The 20,688-nt window shown below is 60.3% G+C and overlaps 1 protein-coding gene across 1 annotated transcript; it reads right to left on the bottom strand.

Moving 5' to 3' along the window:
* Window positions 1-567: 567 nt before the first annotated feature.
* On the bottom strand, window positions 568-19,912 carry SSC5D (scavenger receptor cysteine rich family member with 5 domains). The gene is made up of 14 exons (XM_090260586.1): window positions 19,857-19,912; window positions 19,326-19,352; window positions 18,716-19,024; window positions 18,450-18,569; window positions 18,155-18,268; window positions 17,563-17,871; window positions 16,385-16,702; window positions 15,978-16,154; window positions 13,575-13,892; window positions 11,628-12,188; window positions 11,240-11,554; window positions 10,914-11,084; window positions 3,584-3,748; window positions 568-2,201 (listed from the first exon to the last, which is right to left on the bottom strand). Exons 1-14 carry the CDS (start codon window positions 19,879-19,881, stop codon window positions 697-699), a joined length of 4,434 nt encoding a protein of 1,477 aa, XP_090116712.1. The 5' UTR covers window positions 19,882-19,912; the 3' UTR covers window positions 568-696.
* Between the last annotated feature and the right edge of the window lie 776 nt (window positions 19,913-20,688).

Here is a 20,688-nt window from a genome sequence, read left to right as displayed (position 1 = left end):
AGGAAGCGGCTCAGGTTCACACCCATGAGGACTCTACCGCAGGCACTCGGGCTCCCAAGTTCACGCCTCCCTGCTGAGCTGCGGGAACAGTTCCCTCAGCAGGACCAAGGAAGGTGAGATGCCCTCCCACAGAGCCGGACCTATCGGAAGTGCCCAGTGAAGGTTAGTCACTGTTGTTATTCTTATGCACTCAGGTGTTCAACAGACTTATGGGCATGACTCTGTGCCAGGCTCTCTTCTCGTTCACGCCTGTAAACAAGACAAAGTTTTCTGCCCTCGTGGGGCTTCATCATCACCGTCATCACTACCATCACGACCATGTTCATCAACATCACTATTACCACCACGACTACCTCCACCATGGTCATCCTCATCGCCATCATTCCCATCATTATCATCACCATCCTCACGATGATCACCTTCATCATCATCATATCCATCATCATCATCACCATCACCACAATCTTCATCACTACCACCATCATCACCACCATCATCCTCACTCTCAGGATCACCATCACGGCACCGCCTTGCGCACTCTCTGTGGTATCCATAAAGAGATCAGTCTTGCGGTTCCATCTCACCAGGGCTCCTCTAGTCCCCAGAAATGTTGTCCACCTCTTGTTTTTAATTTGACACTTTGGTTTTCCTTTTTTGGTTGTGCGTGTCTTAAGCCCCCTCGAGTCCCAGCTAGGGTCACACGTCTCCCCTCAGAGGCCTCTCTTCCTCCTCTGGGGTGGTGGTGCTTGGTGCAGGTGTGCTGGGGGGCCGAGCCACCTCTGCCAGTCTCTTCACTGCCTCGCCCAGCTGCCCCAGACCCCGGGCAGCCTCCACCAGCTGGGTCAGCCCTGGTCCCAGAGCCTGGCGCTCTTGCTGGTCCCGCTCCAGGGCCTGGGTCAGCCTCTGCAGCTGGTTACCCACGTCCCGTACAGCAGCCACCAGCTCTACCAGGGCAGGTGGCTCGCAAGCCATGACCCTTACAGGGGGCACTGGGGCCACGCAGGGACCAGCGGAGCCTGGGCTCTGGATCGGCTCTAGGGTGACATTGTCAGGAGGCTGATCTAAGGGACGGGCCACAGGGAACAGGTAGCCGTGAGGGGTCTCAGTGGGGTTGGAGGCTGCGTGTGGTGTCTGCGGAGGTGCAGGGCTTAGTTTGGGGCTCTGGTTTCTGGGTGGTTTGAAGTCCTCAGTGGATGGTGTGTCCACAGTTGGGGCTGGAGAGGCCGTGGGGGGACGGGCTTCTGAGGCTGGAGAGAACTCTAGGCTTGTCATACGGGATGTGGAGGGGTGGGGGGCCCCCCCGGAGGCCAATCGGGGGTGCAGGCTGGGCTTGCCTGTCGGTGCTGGAGTGGGAAAGGGAAGTTCTGTTTCCAAGGAAGTTAGGAGGGACTTAGTAGTGAGCATAGGGGCTGAGGTGGGGTCAGGAGTCAAGGTGGGGTGAGAGGTCGTGGCGGGGCGAGGGGTCGTGACAGGGTTAGGGATTGTGATGGGCTGAGAGGTTGTTGTGGGGTGAGCAGTTGTGGTGGGGTGAGGGGTGGTGGTGGGGTGAGGGGCCATGGTGGGGAAAGGTGTCATGGCGGGGCGAGGGGTCGTGGCTGGGCGAGGGGTCGTGGCTGGGTGAGGGGTCATGGTGGGGTCAGGGGTCGTGGTGGGGTTAGGGGTCGTGGTGGGGTGAGGGGTTGTCGTGAGGTGAGGGGTCATGGTAGTGTTAAGGGTCATGGTGCGGTGAGAGGTCGTGGATGAGGGAGGAGTGGTAGTGGGGGGAGGGCCTGTGGAGAGGTCTGTGGATCTGGAAGGTTCTGGGACTATGTCGGGGTATGGCGCTGTGTCCCAGCCTGGACTTGTGTCAGATTCTGGGGTCAGCTCGGAGGCAGGGGAAACACGAGTCACAGCTGTCGGTGCAGAGGGCTCAGAGGTAAGTTCTTGGGGAAAGGCGGGCGGGGGCGCAGCTGAAAGCTCAGGGGTCAGCGCTGGAAGCACGGCGGCATCGACGGCGGACAAAGCAAGGCCAGGCGTTGTCACGGGGAGGTCCGAGTTCTCCCTGGAGGCCGGGTCCGGGCTGGGTGGTAAAGCGTCTGGAGGCCGAGAGGTCACCTCCGTCAAAGGCGAAGCGGCATCGGGGATGAGCTGAGGTGCCAAGTGAGAGGTCAGGGCAGGGGGCGCGGTCGGGGCCGCTGCGGGCCGCGGTTTCCTCCCAGAACCTGAAGGAGGGAAGACGGACAGCTGAGGTCAGTCTGCCCCGCCCACCCACAGCGCAGCCCGCCCAGGAACGGGACGACCAATAGGGAGGCGCAGGGCCTCGTGATGTCATCGGTCGCCGGCAGAGTTCACCCCGCCCCATTGCCCCCCACACACCCCGCCTCCTCCGATGTCTCCAGGCGCCACCTGGCGGCCTCCGCTGAGGATGGAGGGGGCCTGTGGAGGGGTAATGGGTGCGGGAGGGGCAGAAACAGAGGGGGATGCAGGGCGGTTGGGGGGCGGGTGCAAGCATGCGAGAGGACGCGGGAATTCGGGAGCGTTGGGAGGGGTCCAGGGCAGGAAGGAGCGTGGATGGGCAGGGGGGGTGAAGTCGGGGGTAAAGGGGGAGGGTGAGAGATGCCGGAAGGGGTGGTGCAGGAGGGTTCGGAATGGTCATCTCAGTGATCAGGATCAATATTTTTATGTCCTGTTTTAAAAACAATCAGAATTAATGCAAAATCCACGGTGAAGAAAAAGTTAGCATTCAACCCAAGACAGAGCTGCGATGAGGGGCGAATCTGTTGAGGTGGGTCAGATCCTGTCCTTTACTTAAAATTTTTGATACTTAGTTAACTGTGGTTTACTTTTCCATTATTTTTTATTTTTAAAACTATTGTATTAACAGCCCTGGCTGGGGTGGCTCAGTGGATTGAGCGCCGGCCTGCGAACCCAAGGGTCGCCGGTTCGATTCCCGGTCAGGGCACAGCCTGGGCTTCGGGCCGGGTCCCCAGCTGGGGGTGCGCGCGAGGCAACCACCCATTGGTATTTCTCTCCTGCTCTCTCTCTCCCTTCCCCTCTCTGAAAATAAATAATATCTTTTTAAAAAACCGTTTTCTTCCCCATTACTGAGGGTTTCGGCACCCCCTACGTGTTGGGCCCAAATGAGAAGCCTCTTCTTCCAGGTCAGTGAGAATTTTAACCCTTTTTAGAGATGAGGAAAATCAGGCCAAGAAGGTAGGTAATTTGTCCAAAGTCACATACACAACTGAAAGGACACGATTTGAACCCAGGTCTGAGTGCCTTGCAGAGTACAGGTTAGGGTTTCTGAACCTCGGCACTGGTGGGATTTGAGCCCGGATGATTCTTTGCTGTGGGGGGCTGTCCCGGGGTGATGGTAGATTGCGTAACAACGTCCCCAGCCTCCCTGACACTAGGCTCCCAGTCGTGACATTCCACACCAGCTTCAGAGATTGCCAGCTGCCCCCAGTTGAGGCCAAGGCTGTGGACAGTTGTCTGTTGGGTCTTTCTCGGGTAAGAGATGGGTCACCACGGGGGAATTTGGAGTCTCTCTACCCCACCACACAGACATCCTTGTCTGTCCCCTCGCCCCAGCCGTGTGCCTCACCTGCGTCTCCACGGGCCCTTGGGGCTGGCGGGGGGTGGCCTGGGCTCCTGGTGGTGTTGGTGGTAACGGTGGCTCCAGATACACCCGCGGTGGGGACCCCCTTGGCCAAGGCCCCCCCCGATGGTGTGTCTCGTGTCCGGGAAGGCTTGTGACCATCCTCATCACCTGGAGAGGCACAGGAAAACTGAGTGTCCCTTGCCCTTGATACTGACCCTCTGCTCCCACTGGGCCCCCCACTCAGGCCTCAGCTGGTCCAATGGGACTATCACCCCGATCTCCGCCCCGACTGTGCAGCCACCCTGGCAACTCAGTCGGAATGTTCTCGGCCCCTAACAACAGAAATTGGGAACGAACCAGCTCATTTTTAACATTTTCCCCCAGAAAAAAAAAAAAAAAGAGGAAAACAAACCCTATAGTATCTTTATTACTAAACTGCCTGGAATAGTTATATAGTATTATTTTCCCTGTGTTTTGGCTGAATACTTGGACATCTCTGACAACTTTCGATAAAGCCTCCTTTTGTAATATATATTGTATATACTATTTCATAGAGGGAAACCAGGAAGATCACTCAGGCCTCTCGCCTGGTTGAAAACTTACTTTATCAATAGCTTTGTTGAGATATAACTCGCATGCCTAACAATTCACCTTACAGTACACAATGCTGTCGTTTGTTGTGTGTTCACCAGGCTGTGCACCCAGGGGGTCCCTCAGAAGCCGCCTGCCCACCTCTGCAGCTGCAGCTCTCGGCACGCCTGCTCCCACACATGCTCTGCTCACCCCTAGCCCTTCTGCTCCCCTCACCCCTTGCCCACCCTGTTAGCCCCTGGAATTCCCTGCCCCTGCATTCCTCTGTCCATGTGAGCCCGTGAGGATGTTTTCCCACTCCCCACACAAGACCATTCGGAAGAACCGTGTCCCAGACACCAGGGGCATCTGGGAGCTCGCTCTGGGGCTAGCTGTGCCAACCGTACAAGTTCCTTGCTCTGTCATCTGATAATATATTACATGCTGAGAACAGGGGTCAGTTTTCACTGTGATGCCCAGCACTGCGGACACCTCGGCCAGGCCTGCGTGTTACTGACGGTTCTTAATGAAGTGCCTTTCCCGTGCCTTTTAAATACCGTAAGGGGATAACCGTGAAATCCTACCTGATGGCTATAGTCAGTAGGAATTTTTTAAAATCCGCCCTGGCTGGTGTGGCTCAGTGGATTGAGCACTGGCCTGTGAACCAAAAGGTGGCCGGTTCAATTCCCAGTCAGGGCACATGCCTGGATCTCGGGCCAGGTCCCCAGTTGGGGGTGTGTGAGAAGCAGCTGATTGATATTTCTCTCCCTCTCTTTCTCCCTCTCTCTCTATAAATAAATAAATAAATAATTTAAAAAGACATTAGTGATGCCCTGGTTGCGGGCTCAATTTGTTGGAGCATTGTCCCCATACATCAAAAAGGTTGAGGGTTCGATCCCTGGTCAGAGCACGCTCAGGAGGCAACCAATCGATGGTTTTCATATCTCTTCCCCTCTTTCCTTCTCCCCCCCACCCCCCGCCTTCTCTAAAATTAATAAACATATCCTTAGGTGAGGATTTTAAAAAAATAAAAACCATTCGTGGTGAATCACTAAAGATTTCTTTCCAAGATGCTGGGTTGTACAACACAAATTAAAGCTGTCTCCCCGTTGAAATGTCAGCCGAGCAACTGCGGGCATGCTCCTCGGGTCTGTGGACTCCTGAGACCCGGGGCCACCTGCTCAGGGGCCACAGCGCATGATGTTGACTCATTAAAATATACATTTCTGCCCTTGCCGCTGTGGCTCAGTGGATTGAGCATCAGCCTGTGAGCCAAGTGTCACTGGTTCGATTCCCAGTCAGGGCACATGACCAGGTTGCACGTCAGGTCCCCATTTGGGGGTGCGAGTGAGAGGCAACCACACAGTGATGTTTCTCTCCCTCTCTTTCTCCTTGCCTCTCTCTCTAAAAATAAATAAATAAATAAACAAATTATTAAATATATATATATATATACACACACACATTTCTTATAAAGCAGCAGTGCGTAGTGACCTTGGCCCTTGTGAGGCCAAATCACACCCCATCCCTTTGTTGGGGAAACCACTGCCCGAAACTTAGCTTATTCCCAGGCACGTCTTTGTCCCTTAACTACGGACATAGGACGGAATGCAGCCTCGCTGTGCTTTGGCTTCCTAAAGCGATCTGGCACTGGGCACCTATGCGTACATACTGCAGACACCCTCCTGCCACTTGCTTTTAAGCTGGACCTCTTCCTAGCTGCGTGAGCACATCCCTTAAGTTCCCCATGACTCAGCTTCCTGTAAAATAGGGACCACGATGGCCTGTGTTCTACAGTAGAGTCACAGGGCCTGGCCCGCGATAAGCTGCTCTTTGAATGAAATATGGAGACCTCCAGTTTCTTCTTTGGAACCTCTGGGTAAATACATACTCTGCCATCGGAATATACAAGCACTGATTTATCTATGCTGCTGTTGACAGGCATTAGATGGTGGCCGAGGATTCGCTGTCACAAGTACGGTGGCAGTGAACTCCTTGCCCGAGTCCTCGGGCACAGACAAGCATTCCTCAACACGTGATTGCGCAATTGCTGCAGAAGGCAAACGCGTCTCCCTAGATGCTGTCAAACTGCCTTCCTAGGTGGGTGCTGATTTTCTTGCCCACCTTTACGTCACATCCTGGACGCTGTCAGACACTGTGATTTGGCAGTCTCTTGGGGAGAGGGTGGGCAGAGGAGCCTCAGTTTCACTACAGACCACCAGACTGAAGCCCAGAGAGGGCAAGGAGTTTGCCCAAGGTCACACAGTTAAGCGGTAGCCTCAGGCTTCAGATCCAGGCAGCTGTACCTGGCTGTCACTGGGGACCTCGCTCCCTCTGGGTGCAGACCTCCCAAATCTCACCCCACTCTCTCCCTGGGGAGCTTTCACTCACCCTCCATGCTGTGGTGCCCCGCTCTACTGCCCCTGCTTCTGCAGAAGTAATTCCACCACATGCTCCTTCCCTGCCCCCATCATCCTTTGCTCTCCTGACCTCCCTGTACCTCGATTTCCTTATCTGTATCATAAGTGTCCATGGGGAGCAGGTGAATTAAGTCACTTGGATGGTACCTAGCGCATGAAGAGGATACAATGGACATTAGCTATTGTTACTGTTAGTTATCCTGACTTCTAAATAATCTTGCACGTGACCGTGGACCCCTCCCCTCTGTATGGCTTCATGCAGCCGTAACAAACAGTGCTACCCCAAGTCCATGAGGCACCCTGCCTCCCCAGCTGCGCGTGGGAGCAACATTAGACATGGCTCTCTCCACCTGGCCTCGTCCATTCCCACAGCCGCAAATGCCATCCTGTCCATTTGCAGCTGCCGTCCAGGCGGCCCTGGGCTCCAGGGTTGCAAATCTAATGTCTCCATCTGGGGGTGCCGCACGTGTCACCCATGCACCTGGCGATACTCCCGCTCTGGAGCCTGTGTGCCCCTGCCCAGTAGAAGGAGGGGCCCTTCCCCTACCTCCCTCTCCTCACCCCATTACCAGACTCCATCAGCTCAACCCCCAGAATACAGCTTGAACATGTGCACGTCTCTGTCACTCTCCCCTGCCACCCTGGTCAAGGCCACTGTCACCTCTCCAAGAACCTTCCGGTCTCCCTGCATGCATTCCCCATGCATTATGCTGAGTCAGTGCTTTGCAAATGCACACGTGGTCATGTGCTTCCCAGCTTAAAACGCTCCTGCGAGGCCTGTCACCGCACATGCGCCGAAACCTAGACTGTGAGCCCAGCACCTATTCCTCAGCGTGGCTTGCTCCACTCCAGCCACGCTGGTCTCCCGAGTTCCCACCTCAGGGCCTTTGCACATGCTGCTCCCTCTGCCTGGAATGCTCCCCGCAGGCTCCCGTTCCCAGCAGATGGACCCCAGAGCTCATCTCCGGCCATCACCCCCATCAACCGTCCTACCTCAGCCCCGTTGACCTTGTTGCTATTTCCTGAACCAGCTAAACACACTCCCCCCCCTCAGCACTTTGCACATGCTGTTCCCTCTGGATGGAATACTCTCCAACCACATATTTGTCTGCTTGTGTCCTCAACGTGGTCACTTAAATGGCACTTTCTTAATGAGTCATCTCTTGACCACCCTATTTTATATGTCAACTCAGCCTCCCTTTCCCCTCTCTTGCCCTGCCCGCCACTGCTATGTTCCCAGAGGTGAGCACCCACGCCTGCCACACGGCAGACGCTGGACACACACATCAGTGTCTGCACCTCCACATCCCACCGTGTGGGAAGCCTCAGGCAATGGTGCTTCAAGGAAAATGGAAAATGACAATCCGAACTTCACAAGCCTCTAGCGTCATCTCCTGTACACTCAGCCTAGACTTACACTGTGGTCTCTCATTCATTCATTCATTCATTCAACAAATAAGTAAAAAGTTTCTACAACACAGATCCTGTGGCATACAGAACAATGCTCCCCAGACGTCCATGCCCTCATCCCCAGAACCTGTGACTATGTGACCTTAAGTGGCAAGAGGGACTTTGCAGATGTGGTTCATGGGCCAGCCTCGAGATGAAGAGATTGTCCTGTATTATAAACCAAGGACGGGCCCAATCTAATCACCCAACTCCTTAAAACCTGAGAACCTTTCCCAGCTGTAGTGACAGAGAGATGTGGAGGCAGAAAAGGGTCAAACACATGCTAGTCGCCAGCTTTGAAGAAGGAGGAAGGGGCCATGAGCCAAGAATGTGGTGGCCTCTAGAAGCGGGAGAAGGCAAGGCCGCCGATTCTCCCCCAGAGCCTGCGGAAGGAACGCAGCCCCGTGAGGCCCCTGTCGGACCCCTGGCTACAGAGCTGCAAAGTCAGTCCGTGGTGTCTCCAGCCACGAAATGGGTGGCGATGTGTTATGGCAGCAACAGAAACGGATACAGCTGAACACGCGCTCGAGCTAACGGCCAGGGGAGATGGCACGGTCCTGGACCGGCAATGCCGCTGTCTCAGCTCTGGCCTTCGCTCCCCTGAGGATGCCCTCGCTCCTGGTGTCGCCCCGGGGCAGATCCTAGCGTCTCCTCTGTGCGGTTTTCCTCGTGGCTCGACCCAAACAATCCCTCCCTCCCTGGGATCCTGCAGCTGTTATTCATTTACAGTAAATAACTAACAACGGTTTGTGGTTTTCAACAATTTCACACACATTTGGCTCGCTGGCTTGGGACCGAGGTCACCCAGCTAGTTCTGATCCCAGCGGAGCCGCCCCTGGACTCCGGGGAGCTACACGGTGCCGGAACTCGCGTCTGTCGTGACTCCAGGGATTCGGTCATCTTTCCCAACCCAAAGAGCAAAACGTGTGTGAACTCGTTTAAAATGACCTCGGGCGTGGATCCTGGGTTCAAGTTCGGCTTCTCTGAGCCTCATGGTTTCTTTACCTGTAACATGGCTGTAACAACAAGACCTGTCACCCACTTGTTGCAACCCGCGTGGCTAACACAGAGGAGGCGAGCTTTCCTCGGCTCTTGACAGGAGCCCAGGGGCTGTTTTTTGTTTTGTTTTGTTTTTTCAGAGGAAGAAACTGAGGCTCCAAGAGGCAGAGTCGTATTTTCCAAGGTCACCTTGCTAGGGAGGGTGGGCGCGCACGTCTGTGGTTTCTCCTACGTACCCCCCGCCCCCGCGCGCCTCCCTCCAAGTCTTCCCATGACTGAGGCTGTGCATGGGACTCTCCTGAGAGCTCCCCCGCAGTGTGCAGCTCCGCACGGATCTCGGCTCACGCACTGCCTTCTCTCCCCGCAGGAAGGGCCCCCGAGGGCGGGAACCGGCCTCCTCCGGAGCTGCCCGCGCCCGGCACCGGACCGTCTCCGCCACGAGGGGGCGCTAACGGGCTGGGGAGGCAGGGAACACAGGCTCTGGAACCCTGGCTACCCTGCACCGAGGGGCATCACCTCTAGAAACTGGGTAGATTAAGCCCTAACACAACTCGGGTACCCGCACATAGCCGAGCCCCTAGCGCCTGCTTCTCTTGTCCTTGCCCCACGGAGAGCACAGCCGTGATACCCGCAACTGCCCGCTGGGACCTCAACGCCTTCGCCTGGCTTTTATAGCCATGCGTGTGGACCAGCTGCCCAATCAGAGGCACAGCGCGCCGATGACGTCACAAGACGGTAGGCTGATCGACGCTTGCTCTTCCCACCCATCCGTCCTTCGCTCCGCCCCCTGCACAGGGCAGCGGTGTGCGCATGCGTGCTGAGTTCATGGAAAAGGCGGGAAAGGGAACGAGGGGCGTGGTCATCCTGAGGGGGGACCGAGGGGGCGAGTCTCTGAGGAGAGGGCTGGAGGAGGGATGCGTGGCGGGTGACAGGGGCAAAGCCAGGGCATTGGGGGCGGGCTGGGGTCGCGAGAGAGGCACAAAGAAATGGAGAGGCTATGAGGGACACAGCTGGTGTAACGGACTAGAAGGGACAGAAATGGCGACGCCCGGGAGCCCGAGGGAACCAGGGAAGAAGCCACGTGCGAGGAAGAGGGAGTGAGCAAGTGAGGGGGCGACGGGGACAAAGTGGGCTGGGCGCTTGGAGAAGGGGGCAAAGGGAGGGGCAGCAGCCTGAGAGCGAGAGGGAGGAGGGCGGGAACCTGACCCCGGAGCATTGCAGGGCACCGGCGGCGGGGGCGGAAGCGGACAGTGAGAACCGGAAACGGAAGTACCGGCCTCGGAACTGGGTGCTGAGCTGGGCTGGAACATGGGTCTCGCGCATGTGCACAAGCACACGCGCGTGCACACACATGTACACGCATGCACATGCGGGGACAGGAGGAAGACGGGGCCGAGAACCTAGAGAGCATTTGTGAGTGGTGACCCCACGGGGTCTAGGCAGGTGGCGGCCCCAGTGGGGCAGCAGAGATGGAAGGCGACGGAGTGACCCAGGCCGCAGGGCAGAGAGGGACTCCGCTGACCAGAGGGAGGGGTCAGGCCGGGGACAGAGCCCTCCGTCCAGGTGTCCCCACCCCCCCTCTGAGCAACAGGCCCATCCAGACCAGAGCATCAGCTTCAGAAAGGGATCTGGGGGAGCCCGGGTTGGGATGACGACGGGATGACAGGGCGCCCCCGGCCGTGGGGACGGGCTCCGGGCGTCGCGGCAGAACCGCAGAGGCCCGGGTAGGTTAGCGGAGGGCGTGGGTTCGCGCTGGGCTCAGCCAGGTCTGTTCTCGGGGACACGCGGTGTGTCCCCTTCTAGGCTCTGGAGGAGCGTTCGGATGGAGCCCCAGACCCGCTCACTCCCCTGGGGGCGCGCGTGGAGGCCCCGCCCCGCCCGGCCGTGCCCCTCACCTGGGCCCGGAAGGCGCCTCGCTGCTGCGGGGGAACGCGCCCTGGGGCTCCGGGTGCTGCCCCAGAAGAGAGTGTGTCCAGGTGCCTCTGCCGCTGTGGTCCCCTGGGTCAGGTCCTCTCCCGAGGTGGGGTCCCAGGTCCAGGGGGGATAGTCCTCCTCATCGGCGTGGCCTTGGGAGACGTTGGAAGAGGTTTGAGCCCCATCCGGCCTCAGAGGTCCCTGGCGCTGCTCCAAACTCCCTTTCCAGAGTCTCCTGGGTAGTCTCTGGGTCCCCGATCCCCTGGCACCCTGACTCCGTGCCCCCCCACCCCACTGTCCCCATTACCAGTGCACATGAGCCCCACGTCCTCCTCGTGGTCACAGTTATGCTGTCCCCATGGCCCGGCAGGGCAGTCGCTCAGCGAGGTCTCAGCCCCTTTGCAGCGCACGTCATCCAACCAGATGGGCCCGGTCCCGGGGCCATAGTGCGTTTTGCCCACGCGGGGCCGGACACGTCCACAGCCCAGCTCCCAGCAGACCACAGTGCTGTCCCGCAGGTCCCAGCTGTCATCACACACCGTCCCCCAGCGTCCAGCATGCCACACCTCAAGCCGGCCGGCGCAGCGGTTGGGCCCATCGGCCAGACGGACTCGGAAGGGGCCTGCAGCGGAAGGCCCCAGGTCAGCAGGGGTCGCCTCAGGTCAGCCTCTCCCCTTCAGGTGCCCCCCACTCACCTGACCCCGCGAGGGTGTCCCCAGTGGGGGAGAGGGCTGGGTCTCTGGACGACTCTGGAGAACCTTCTGCCGGGATCTTGGCGGATGGCCCCACAGAGGAGGGAGGGATGTGCTGGAAGGTGGTGGCCTCGGAGGGCAGCTCTCGGGGACCTTGAGTGGCTGGCACTGTCACAGTCTTAGAGGTTCGTTCCCAGGGCGGCCGGGGGGCCGGCGTTGTGGTGGTGTGTGAGGGCAGGCTGTGGGGGTCCTCGGTGGTCAGGGCTGCGGTGGTCTGAGAGGCCAGTTCTGGGGGACCCTGGGTGCCTGGAACCCTGGACTGTCTCGTGGTTGGCGTCACGGGGGCCTGAGTGGCCGGCCTCTTCGCGTGCTTGGTCACCCACTTCTTAGTGCTCTTGGGCACTTTCCCGGGGGCCTTGGTGGTTTTCTCGGGAACGCTGGGGGTCAGCCCGGCAGGGGGCTTGGTGGCCAGCTCCCCGGGGAGCCAGGCATCTGGGTCTCCGCCCAGGCCGGGGAACCAAGTCCAGCTGAAGGGGTCTGAGATGGAGTCCACGCCGGCGGTCCCTGGAAGATGGAACGGAGCGCAGACATGGTGGCAGACCCCGCAGTGCCGAGGTCGCCCACCTGTGCCCCTCCCCTTCTGTCATCTCCCCCTCCCCAGTCGGTCGCCAAGCTCCCTTTCATTCATTCACTCATTCATTCATGCTTATCAAATTATTGACTGAGCGCCTCCTCTGAGCCAGGCACTGCCCCGACCCTGGGGACACCGTCCCCGGCCTCCTGAGCACTTGCAGTCATGTGACTGACGCTCCTCACCTTTCACACCTGACCCGTCTTCTCGTCTCCTTCCTGCACCTCCTGATGGGCCTCCCCTCCTCCCCGGCCGGCTCTCACCGACCCGACAGGTCACTGCGCAGCCTACAGCGCTCCGTGGCTCCCACAGCCCTCAGGAGGAGAGGGAGGGGCCTCCGCTCAGGGCGCCACCTTCCCAGCTGCCACTTACTCACCCTGCGTCCTTCTGATTAGCACCTGGGTGCGGTAGTGGGTCAACGTCAACCAGAGAAAGATCTGGCCGTGGCCCCTGGCTTCTGGGGTGACCTGAAGCCCCTGGAATGTCCTCCCTGATAGGAGAGTCTCCTTTGTCAGTCTGTTTGTCTGACGGAGCTCCCAGGGAGGGCTTCCCTGGTTGGCGCGTGTGTTGTTAGAGCCCCCGGGAGAGGGCAGCAGAAAGCGGCACCCTGTGTCTCCTGGACCCTGCCCCACACGCCTGCTCCCTCGGCTGATGCTAATCTGTGTCCTTCTGCCGCAATTAACCATAACCCTGAGTGTGACAGTGTTTCTGATTTTTGTGAGTCCTTCCAGAAAATTATGGAAGCTGCAGACAGTTTGGGGGACCTTCCAAATTTTAGCATGTCCCACAGGTGTGCACGATTTGTTGGTGCAGCTTTTCCCTTGTGAGCTGTGAGCTTCCCCAAGGCCAGGCCATGTTCACTGCGTGCTAAGGAGCCAGCTCAGTGTCCGGCAAGTGAATGACAAAGGAGGGGGGGCCACGTTTACTAAAGTGGGCCTCCACTCTGGCTTCTCTCCATGTCCTGGTGCCTCACGTCCCCTTCCTCTCACGTTGGGGAGGACAAAGCTCCCCTCTGTGCAGGAGACTTCCCTGATTCTTGGGAGAAGAGGAAGAATCCCAGCTCTGCCACTTAGTTGCTGTGTGACCTTGGGCAAGTTACTGAACCACTCTGTGCCTCAGGGTCTTCATCAGTAAAATGGATGGGTCACCCACAAACCTGGACTTACTGTGGGGTGCGAGTACAGTCACATGTGGGAAAACACCCAGCCCAGGGCAGGCGCTTAGGAGGCAGGTGCTCAGCTGACGTCCGTATGGATATAATTTCCTGTTCCCTCCTCCAGAAAGCCCTCCCGGAGCCAGTGGATGGCTGGGACCCTCACCAGTGCAGGTGACGCCAACATCTTCATTGTGAGCGCAGTTGTGCTTCCCCCAGGGAGTGGCGGGGCAGTCGAAGAGCGATACCTCTGTCCCTGCACACGCCACATCGTCCAGCCAGATGGGGCCGGCACCCCAGCCGTAGCGGCCCGCAGCAGGGTCAGGCTGCTGAGCGCCCCCGCAGCCCAGCTCTCGGCAGACCACAGCCGAGTCCCGCAGGTCCCAGCTGTCATCACACACTGTCCCCCAGCGCCCGGCGTGCCACACCTCCAGCCGGCCTGAGCATCTGCTGGGTCCGGCCACCAGCCGCAGTTGGGGGGACCCTGGTGTGAACGAAACCCAAAGAATTAGAGTTGGGGATGCCGTCCGCTCTCTGAATCCTCCACCACTCCCCCTCAGTCCAAACTTCCTTCCCAGCAGCAAACATTTCCTGAGGCTGGTGTTGTGCCCTTGTCAGCATTGGACACAGGGATAAAGAGCCAGGCACAGTCCGGTGGTTCCTTGGAAAATGAAGCCTAGAATGACCAAAGGATCCAGAAATTCCACTCCTACGAACCTACCTAAATAGGGTGAAGATGGGTTTTCAAGTAGACACTGTCATGCAAAGGTTCATGGCAGCACTATTCACAAAGCCAAAGGGTGGAAACATCCTAAAGTTCCATCGACAGATACATGGACACACAAAACATGGTCCGGTGGTGCGGTGGAATATTATGCAGTCGTGAAAAAGGAAGGACGTGCCACAACATGGATGCACCTTGAGCGTATTATACTAAATGAAACAAGCCAGTCACAAAAGGACAAATATCATATGACTTCACTTAAATGAGGTCTCTGGTGTCATCAAATTCATAGAGACAGCAAGTATAACGGTGGGTGCCGGGGGCTGGGGCTGGGCAGTGAGGAGTTAGTGTTTAGTGGGTCTGGGGTTTCTGGAGATGGTGCTGGTGATGGCTGCACAACATTCTGAATGTACTGAATACCGCTGAAGTGTACACTTAAAAATGGTTAAAATAGTCAAGTCTGTGTTGCGTATATTTTACCCCAATAAAAAATCATAACAAAGAGCCCCGGTCGGGTGGCTTAGTTTTGGTTGCAGCATCGTCCTGTACACCAAAGTGTTGCAGGTTCAGTCCCCGGTCAGGGCACATGCCTCAGTTGGCGGTGCGATCCCCACCCACTCTGGGTGCATACAGGAGGCAACTGATTGATCCCTCTCTCTCCCGCTCTCTCTAAAATCAATAAGTATATCCTTGGGTGAGAATTAAAAAAACAAAAAAAGAATGTGGGCTCTGGGACAAACTGCCTTTGTTGGACTCCTGGCTTTCCCACAATGTAGCTGTGGCCTCACTGAAACGTGGAGACCGGCGTCCACAGTGTAAGGGGTGGGCCGTCACCTGTTACCTGCTGAAGACGTGCAGAGTGCTTGGAACAGCACTGGCCACACGTGAGCCGGTGAACGCTGAGTAGTTGTGGTTGCTGTTACTATTATTATTATTCAGAGATGGAGGCCTGGCCCTGGCCGGGTAGCTCAGTTGGTTAGAGCATCGTCCTGATACACTAACGTTGCAGGTTTGATCCCCAGTCAGGGCACATACAAGAAGCAAACAATGAGTGCATTTTAAAAAGAAAAGAAAAAGGAAAGAAGCCTTCACTAATAGTGAATTAGTCCCCACTTCTTTCAGCCTTGAAAAGACAGCTGTGTTCATCGTGCCTGATAACTTTCTGTGTTTCTGAGGCTTTGACATCTCTGGGCCTTGCTGAGGCCAAGGGTCTGCCCCTCTCCGGGGTAGCTAACCCCTAGAGACAGGAAACTGCTGGGTCCTGCCGTCAGTCTGATGCAAACCGGCCCATCCAGAGCCCACACCCAACCACCTCCTTTGTGGAGCTCACACCCCTCATCCCCCAGGGCAGGGACCACCCAGCCAGACAGCAGCCTGCTTCTCCCACAGGAACCAGTCGCAGCTCCTGCCCACAGCTCCCAGCCTCCCTGGCCTCCTGGCTGACCCAGGTGCGTCCCCGTGTGGCCATGCGTGGCGTGGCACGTCACTTCCTCTGGGGAACTGAGAGGCCACTGCTTTTGCGATGACAGTCTTCTCTGGTCTGTTGGCCTCACCATCCCTGAACAAATCATAATGAATGAAGCCTCGATCTAAGAACCACGGCCATGGTTGACCTGCCCCTTTCAGGATGTGAGGAGGAGGCAGCCTCCAGAAAGGGTCACGCATTTCCAGACCATTAAAGCAAGCGAGGCCTCTGGGCACCAGTCCTGTGCCCCGTGCCCTGTGCCCCTGTCCCTCTTCTCTTTGTCCCGGTGACAGTCTCTGAGCAGACAGGAAGGGCACCGGGGCCGAATGGGGGAGCAAACAGATGCTAAGACCCTGTTTGCGGGGAGAGAACGGACTCACCAGCTTCAGGGCCAGGCTCCCAAGGGGCAGCCGAGGAGGCAGGCGTAGGTGAAACGCCCCCTGTCCTTGAGGCCAGGCGCGCCGTGGGGGGCGGGGGCCTCGACGCCGCCTTCCTGGACACGGAGCTGTTGCTGGCCACCGCGGGGACTGTGGGAGGGACAACCGCGAGAGGCATACCTGGGGCAGGGACGGGAGGAGGGGGTCACTGCCTGCCCCACACTGACCGCAGAGGCTGCACCCTCTGCCCCAGGCCCCTGACGCAGGATGAGGTTTCTCGGCTAAGCTGGGGCCCGTGGGCAGTCAGCACAGAGGGCGTGTGGGGTGTGGGTGCGGGAGGAAAACACACAAGCCCCCCACCTCCTGCCCTCCACTTGAGGCTTTGCCCACCTGCCGGGCTCCTCCCTCACCGTCACACACGGCCCCCGCGTCCTCCCGGTGGTGACAGTCATGCTGGCCCCAGGGCCTCGACGGGCAGAACCGCAGGGCCGTCTCATTTCCCCGACACCGAAGATCATCCAGGAGGATGGGTCCGGCCCCCTCCCCAAAGAAGGCCCCTCCGGGGGCGGCCAGCGCCCCCCCGCAGCCCAGCTCCCGGCAGGCCACGGCGGCGTCCCGCAGGTCCCAGGCGTCGTCACACACTGAGCCCCAGCGCCCGTCATGCCACACCTCCAGGCGGCCGGCGCACCCGTGGGGGCCGTCAGCCAGGCGCAGCCGGGGGGCCGGGCCTGGATATGGGGGCGTGGGGGGAGAGAGAGATGGGAACCATGGTGCTTCCCACCCAGGATGAGGCCCGAAATGAGGAAAAGGCGCCGAGGCGGGAAAAGTGGCTCATGCAGAGTCCAGGTCTGGTCCTCGCACCCCCACGACCCTGCATGGGAGGGGGCGACTGCCATCCTGCTCCCCGGCCTCTGGGAAAGCGCCTGGGGGACCGTCCTGGGCACTGTCGCGCGCATCCGTCCAGCAGCCCGGGTTCCAACCCCGACGTGAGGCGCGCCCAGGGCTGCGCCGGCCCGGGGGAGTGGGGGTGCGGGTGGGGAAGTTGTGCCCCACCCCACCCCACCCCGCTGCACTGAGAACTGCCGGTCCAGACAGTGACCTCTCGCTGGTCCTAGGGAGCATGTGGGTTGGGTCATCTTGGGTCAGACTGGGATGCCTCCCGGGCCGTGTGGAGTCCATCCCTCCCTGCCAACATGGGGGAATCACCCCACGTCGGTGATCGAGGGCGCAGAACAGGCCCGAGGGAAGCCAGAAACTCTTGCTCTGTTCCCTCCTCTGACGTCACCTCGAAACCGACAGGCGCTTCCGAACCGAGTCGCTCTGAGAATTAAGGGTGTGAGGCCCCAAGCTCCCCAGGCGCCTCCTGGGGTTCACTCCGCCCCCCCCAAACCTGACCGTCTCTGAAGCCTCGACTTACGTACCCCCCGCTCCGGCCCCACGTGCTTCCCACCCCGGGGCACGCGGAGGGACCGCTCCCTGCCCACCCCGCTCCGGCCCGCCCTGTCCCGCTGGCCTCCAGCCGCAGCGCGCACGCCGAGCCGCAGACCTGGCTGTGCGGGGACGGCGCGGGCCCAGGCGGAGCACGCACCTGTGCAGACCAGCCCTGCGTCCTCGCTGTGGTCGCAGTTGCTGCGGCCCCAGGGGCTCCGGGGACAGTCCCGCAGGGCCTGCTCGCTCCCGCCGCACCCCACGTCGTCCATCCACACAGGCCCCGAGCCCTGGCCGAACCGGGCCCCTCCGGGGGCGGCCAGCGCCCCCCCGCAGCCCAGCTCCCGGCAGGCCACGGCGGCGTCCCGCAGGTCCCATCCGTCGTCGCACACGGTCCCCCAGCGCCCGGCGTGCCAGACCTCCAGGCGGCCGGCGCACCCGTGGGGGCCCGAGGCCAGGCGCAGCCGCTCTGCGGAGACAGAGAGGGACAGGGGCCTGCGTGAGGTGCCTGGGATAACGTACTCAAACGTCCCTCCCAGAGGACAGTGGCCTGAGGGTCGCCTACCCACCGCGTCAGAAAGGGGAGAGCACGGATCTGGGTGGGCCAGGGCGCCTGGGTGCTGGGAGCAGACTCCTCGCTCCCCTGGCAGCGTTGTTTGGGGGTGGCGGACCAGGCCTGATTCAACGGGGGGCACCCAGGGGCCCGGGCTGGGCCTCCCCTGCCCGCGTCCAGGCTTGTGGAAGGGACTCACCCTGGCGGGGGGCTCCAGCCATCAGCAGGGGGGCCCTGGTGGACTTGGTCTGCTTGGGTGGCCGGGGGCTTTTCTTCCGGAAGCTGCTCTGGGGGGTCCCAGCTGGGTGGGCGGCTGGGAGAGGAGACAGCAGAGAGGGAGGTCGGGAGCCACTCATCCCCCCCACCGGGCCTGGGGAGCTGTGATGGGGACTTTCGGGGCTGAGGGGAGACAGGTGTCTGTCCCCTAAGCGATCAGATGGGAAGACCCCTCTCCCCATGGCTGAGCAGGAGAGGGCATGGACGGGTGGACTCACCATGCGTCACGGGGGGCTCCTCAGAGCTGGGGCTCGGCTCCCCAGACAGTCCTGGCCAGGAGTCCCCATCCAGGAGTGAGGGCGACCCCTCCGTGTCCCTCGAGTTTGCCACACGCTGACCTGCGGGGAGCAGGGGACCTGTGGGGGGCGGGCCCTGCAGGAGGCCAGGCAGGACCCCTGGGCCGTGGTGGTAAGTCAGGGCCCTGGAGGGGGTGCAGGGACCTGTGGGCCCCCGAGTGACCGGGCTGAGGGCGTGGGGTGCTCACCTGCACAGACGACGCCCGCGTCCTCCTCGTGGGAGCAGACATGGGCCTTCCACCCGCGGTGGGGACACAGGCCCAGCTGCCCCTCGCCACCCCGGCAGGCCAGCTCGCTCAGCCACACGGGCCCTGCCCCCTCCCCAAAGAAGGCGCCACCGGGGGCGGCCAGCGCCCCCCCGCAGCCCAGCTCCCGGCAGGCCACGGCGGCGTCCCGCAGGTCCCATCCGTCGTCGCACACGGTCCCCCAGCGCCCGGCGTGCCAGACCTCCAGGCGGCCCGCGCACCCGTGGGGGCCGTCGGCTAGACGCAGCCGCTCTGAGGGGACAGAGGCAAAGCTGTGACATCCTGGAGGCCCTGGGGCCCGGAGCTGTCGTACAGAGTGGGACGGGGCGACCAGCGCCCAGGCTGCTGGGGTGGACCCAACTCCCGGGTGCCGAGCCTGGCGGTGGTCCCTGCTGTGAGTGGCCACAGGCCGCCCAGGTAGTTCTGAGGGGAAAGGTGCCCGAGGTCACAGCCAGATCAGGGGTGGCCAGGGTCCCTGGGGAGAGCGAGGCCAGGAATGGGATGAGCGTGGAGGTGGGCAAGGCCAGCCGGAGGAGCGTTCGGGGCCACTTACCAACGGCCTGGATCCCCATCAGAGCGGCTGGAAGGGAGGTTGGAGGGGTGAGACACAGTGAGGGTCCTCTCTCCTGCACAGGGCCTAGTCTTGAACACCCCAGCCACCCACCCCGCCACACACACACACACCCCCTCACACCTCTAGACCAGCAACCCCCCACTGCCAAGGAAACACAACTCTGGGCCCAGAAGGAGGGGGCCCAGATGTCCCAAGTCAGGGCTGGGGACCAGGCCTTTGTGCTCCCCAGAGGCCTGGCTCAAGGTCAAATGGTGGGTAAACACCCACAAGGGTCAGGGCCGGTTGTGGGGGGCAGGCAGGCCCCTGGGGCTCCTCAGAGAGTGGGACTTGGTAGGCAGAAAGGCTGGGTCCCTGGGGAAGTCAGGCCAGGAAGGGCAGATATCCTGTATCCCCAAGCCCCTGGAATGGCCCCTGGAGTGGACCCCGGAAGTCTGACTTCCTCAAGTGGATGAGCTCAGGGGTCAGGGGGTGGGGACCAGGCCCCTGAGTCCCCAAGAAAGGGCCACTCACCGAGGAGGCAGGCCAAGACCCTCATGTTTGCGGAGTCCGGGGCAGGGGTGGGGTGAAAGGGGATGGGAGCAGCAGAGGGGAGGAGGAAGCAGTCACCGGAGGGAGGGAGGGAGGGAGGGCAGGCGGGGGGACGCGCCTGCTGAGGCGCCCTGGACCCGGGAGGAGCAGGCAGGAGCTGGACGCTTTGCCAGGAGCCAGAGGCTGCCGAGGAGGCAGCAGGGGACAGAAGGGGGGGCGGGGAGGGGGCTGGCCAGCGGCTGAGTCCTGGGGAGGAGGGGGGTTGCGGGCGGGAGGGAGGGAGGGTGGCCAACTGCAGACACCCACACAGAGCCGGCCAGGCTCGCCGGCGCGCGCAGAGATGCTTAGCGGACAGCAGGCTGCAGGGAAGGGACTGAGGGGGTGCACGTGGAGGCGGTGTGGGCAGGGCGCCCACCCCTCTGCCTGCTCTCTTGTCCAGCTGGGGAAGCGTGCTGGGACCATGGTGGAGGAGCTGGAGCCTGGATTCACAGGAGTTGCTGGGCTCAGGGGTCATGGTTCAGCAGCAAGAGGGCTTCCAGCCAGACCAAAGGAAGGACTTCCAGGATTGGGAGAGGAGACTGAGAAATCCCTCTCTCCATTCTCCGGGCTGGAGTTGGATGCAATGCCCCCTTCTCGGGGAGGAGTGGTTGAACTTGGTGTGTCCCCTCAGGGAGCTGGGGTGGGGGATGGGCAGACCCAAGGTCGAGGCCTGGGTGGGGAGGCGACAGCACACTCAGGCACACTCACACATTCTGCCCCAGGCAGCTGGGAGGCGGAAAAGTTCGGTAATGGGGAGCGTGAGTCAGAGGGCTGG

The sequence above is a fragment of the Furipterus horrens genome, unplaced genomic scaffold, assembly GCF_987537825.1.
Source record: "Furipterus horrens unplaced genomic scaffold, mFurHor1.1.pri manual_scaffold_13, whole genome shotgun sequence".
Classification (NCBI taxonomy): Eukaryota; Metazoa; Chordata; class Mammalia; order Chiroptera; family Furipteridae; genus Furipterus; species Furipterus horrens.
The sequence above is the reverse complement of the archived record's forward strand: the minus strand, read 5'-3'. Positions and strand labels throughout refer to the sequence as shown.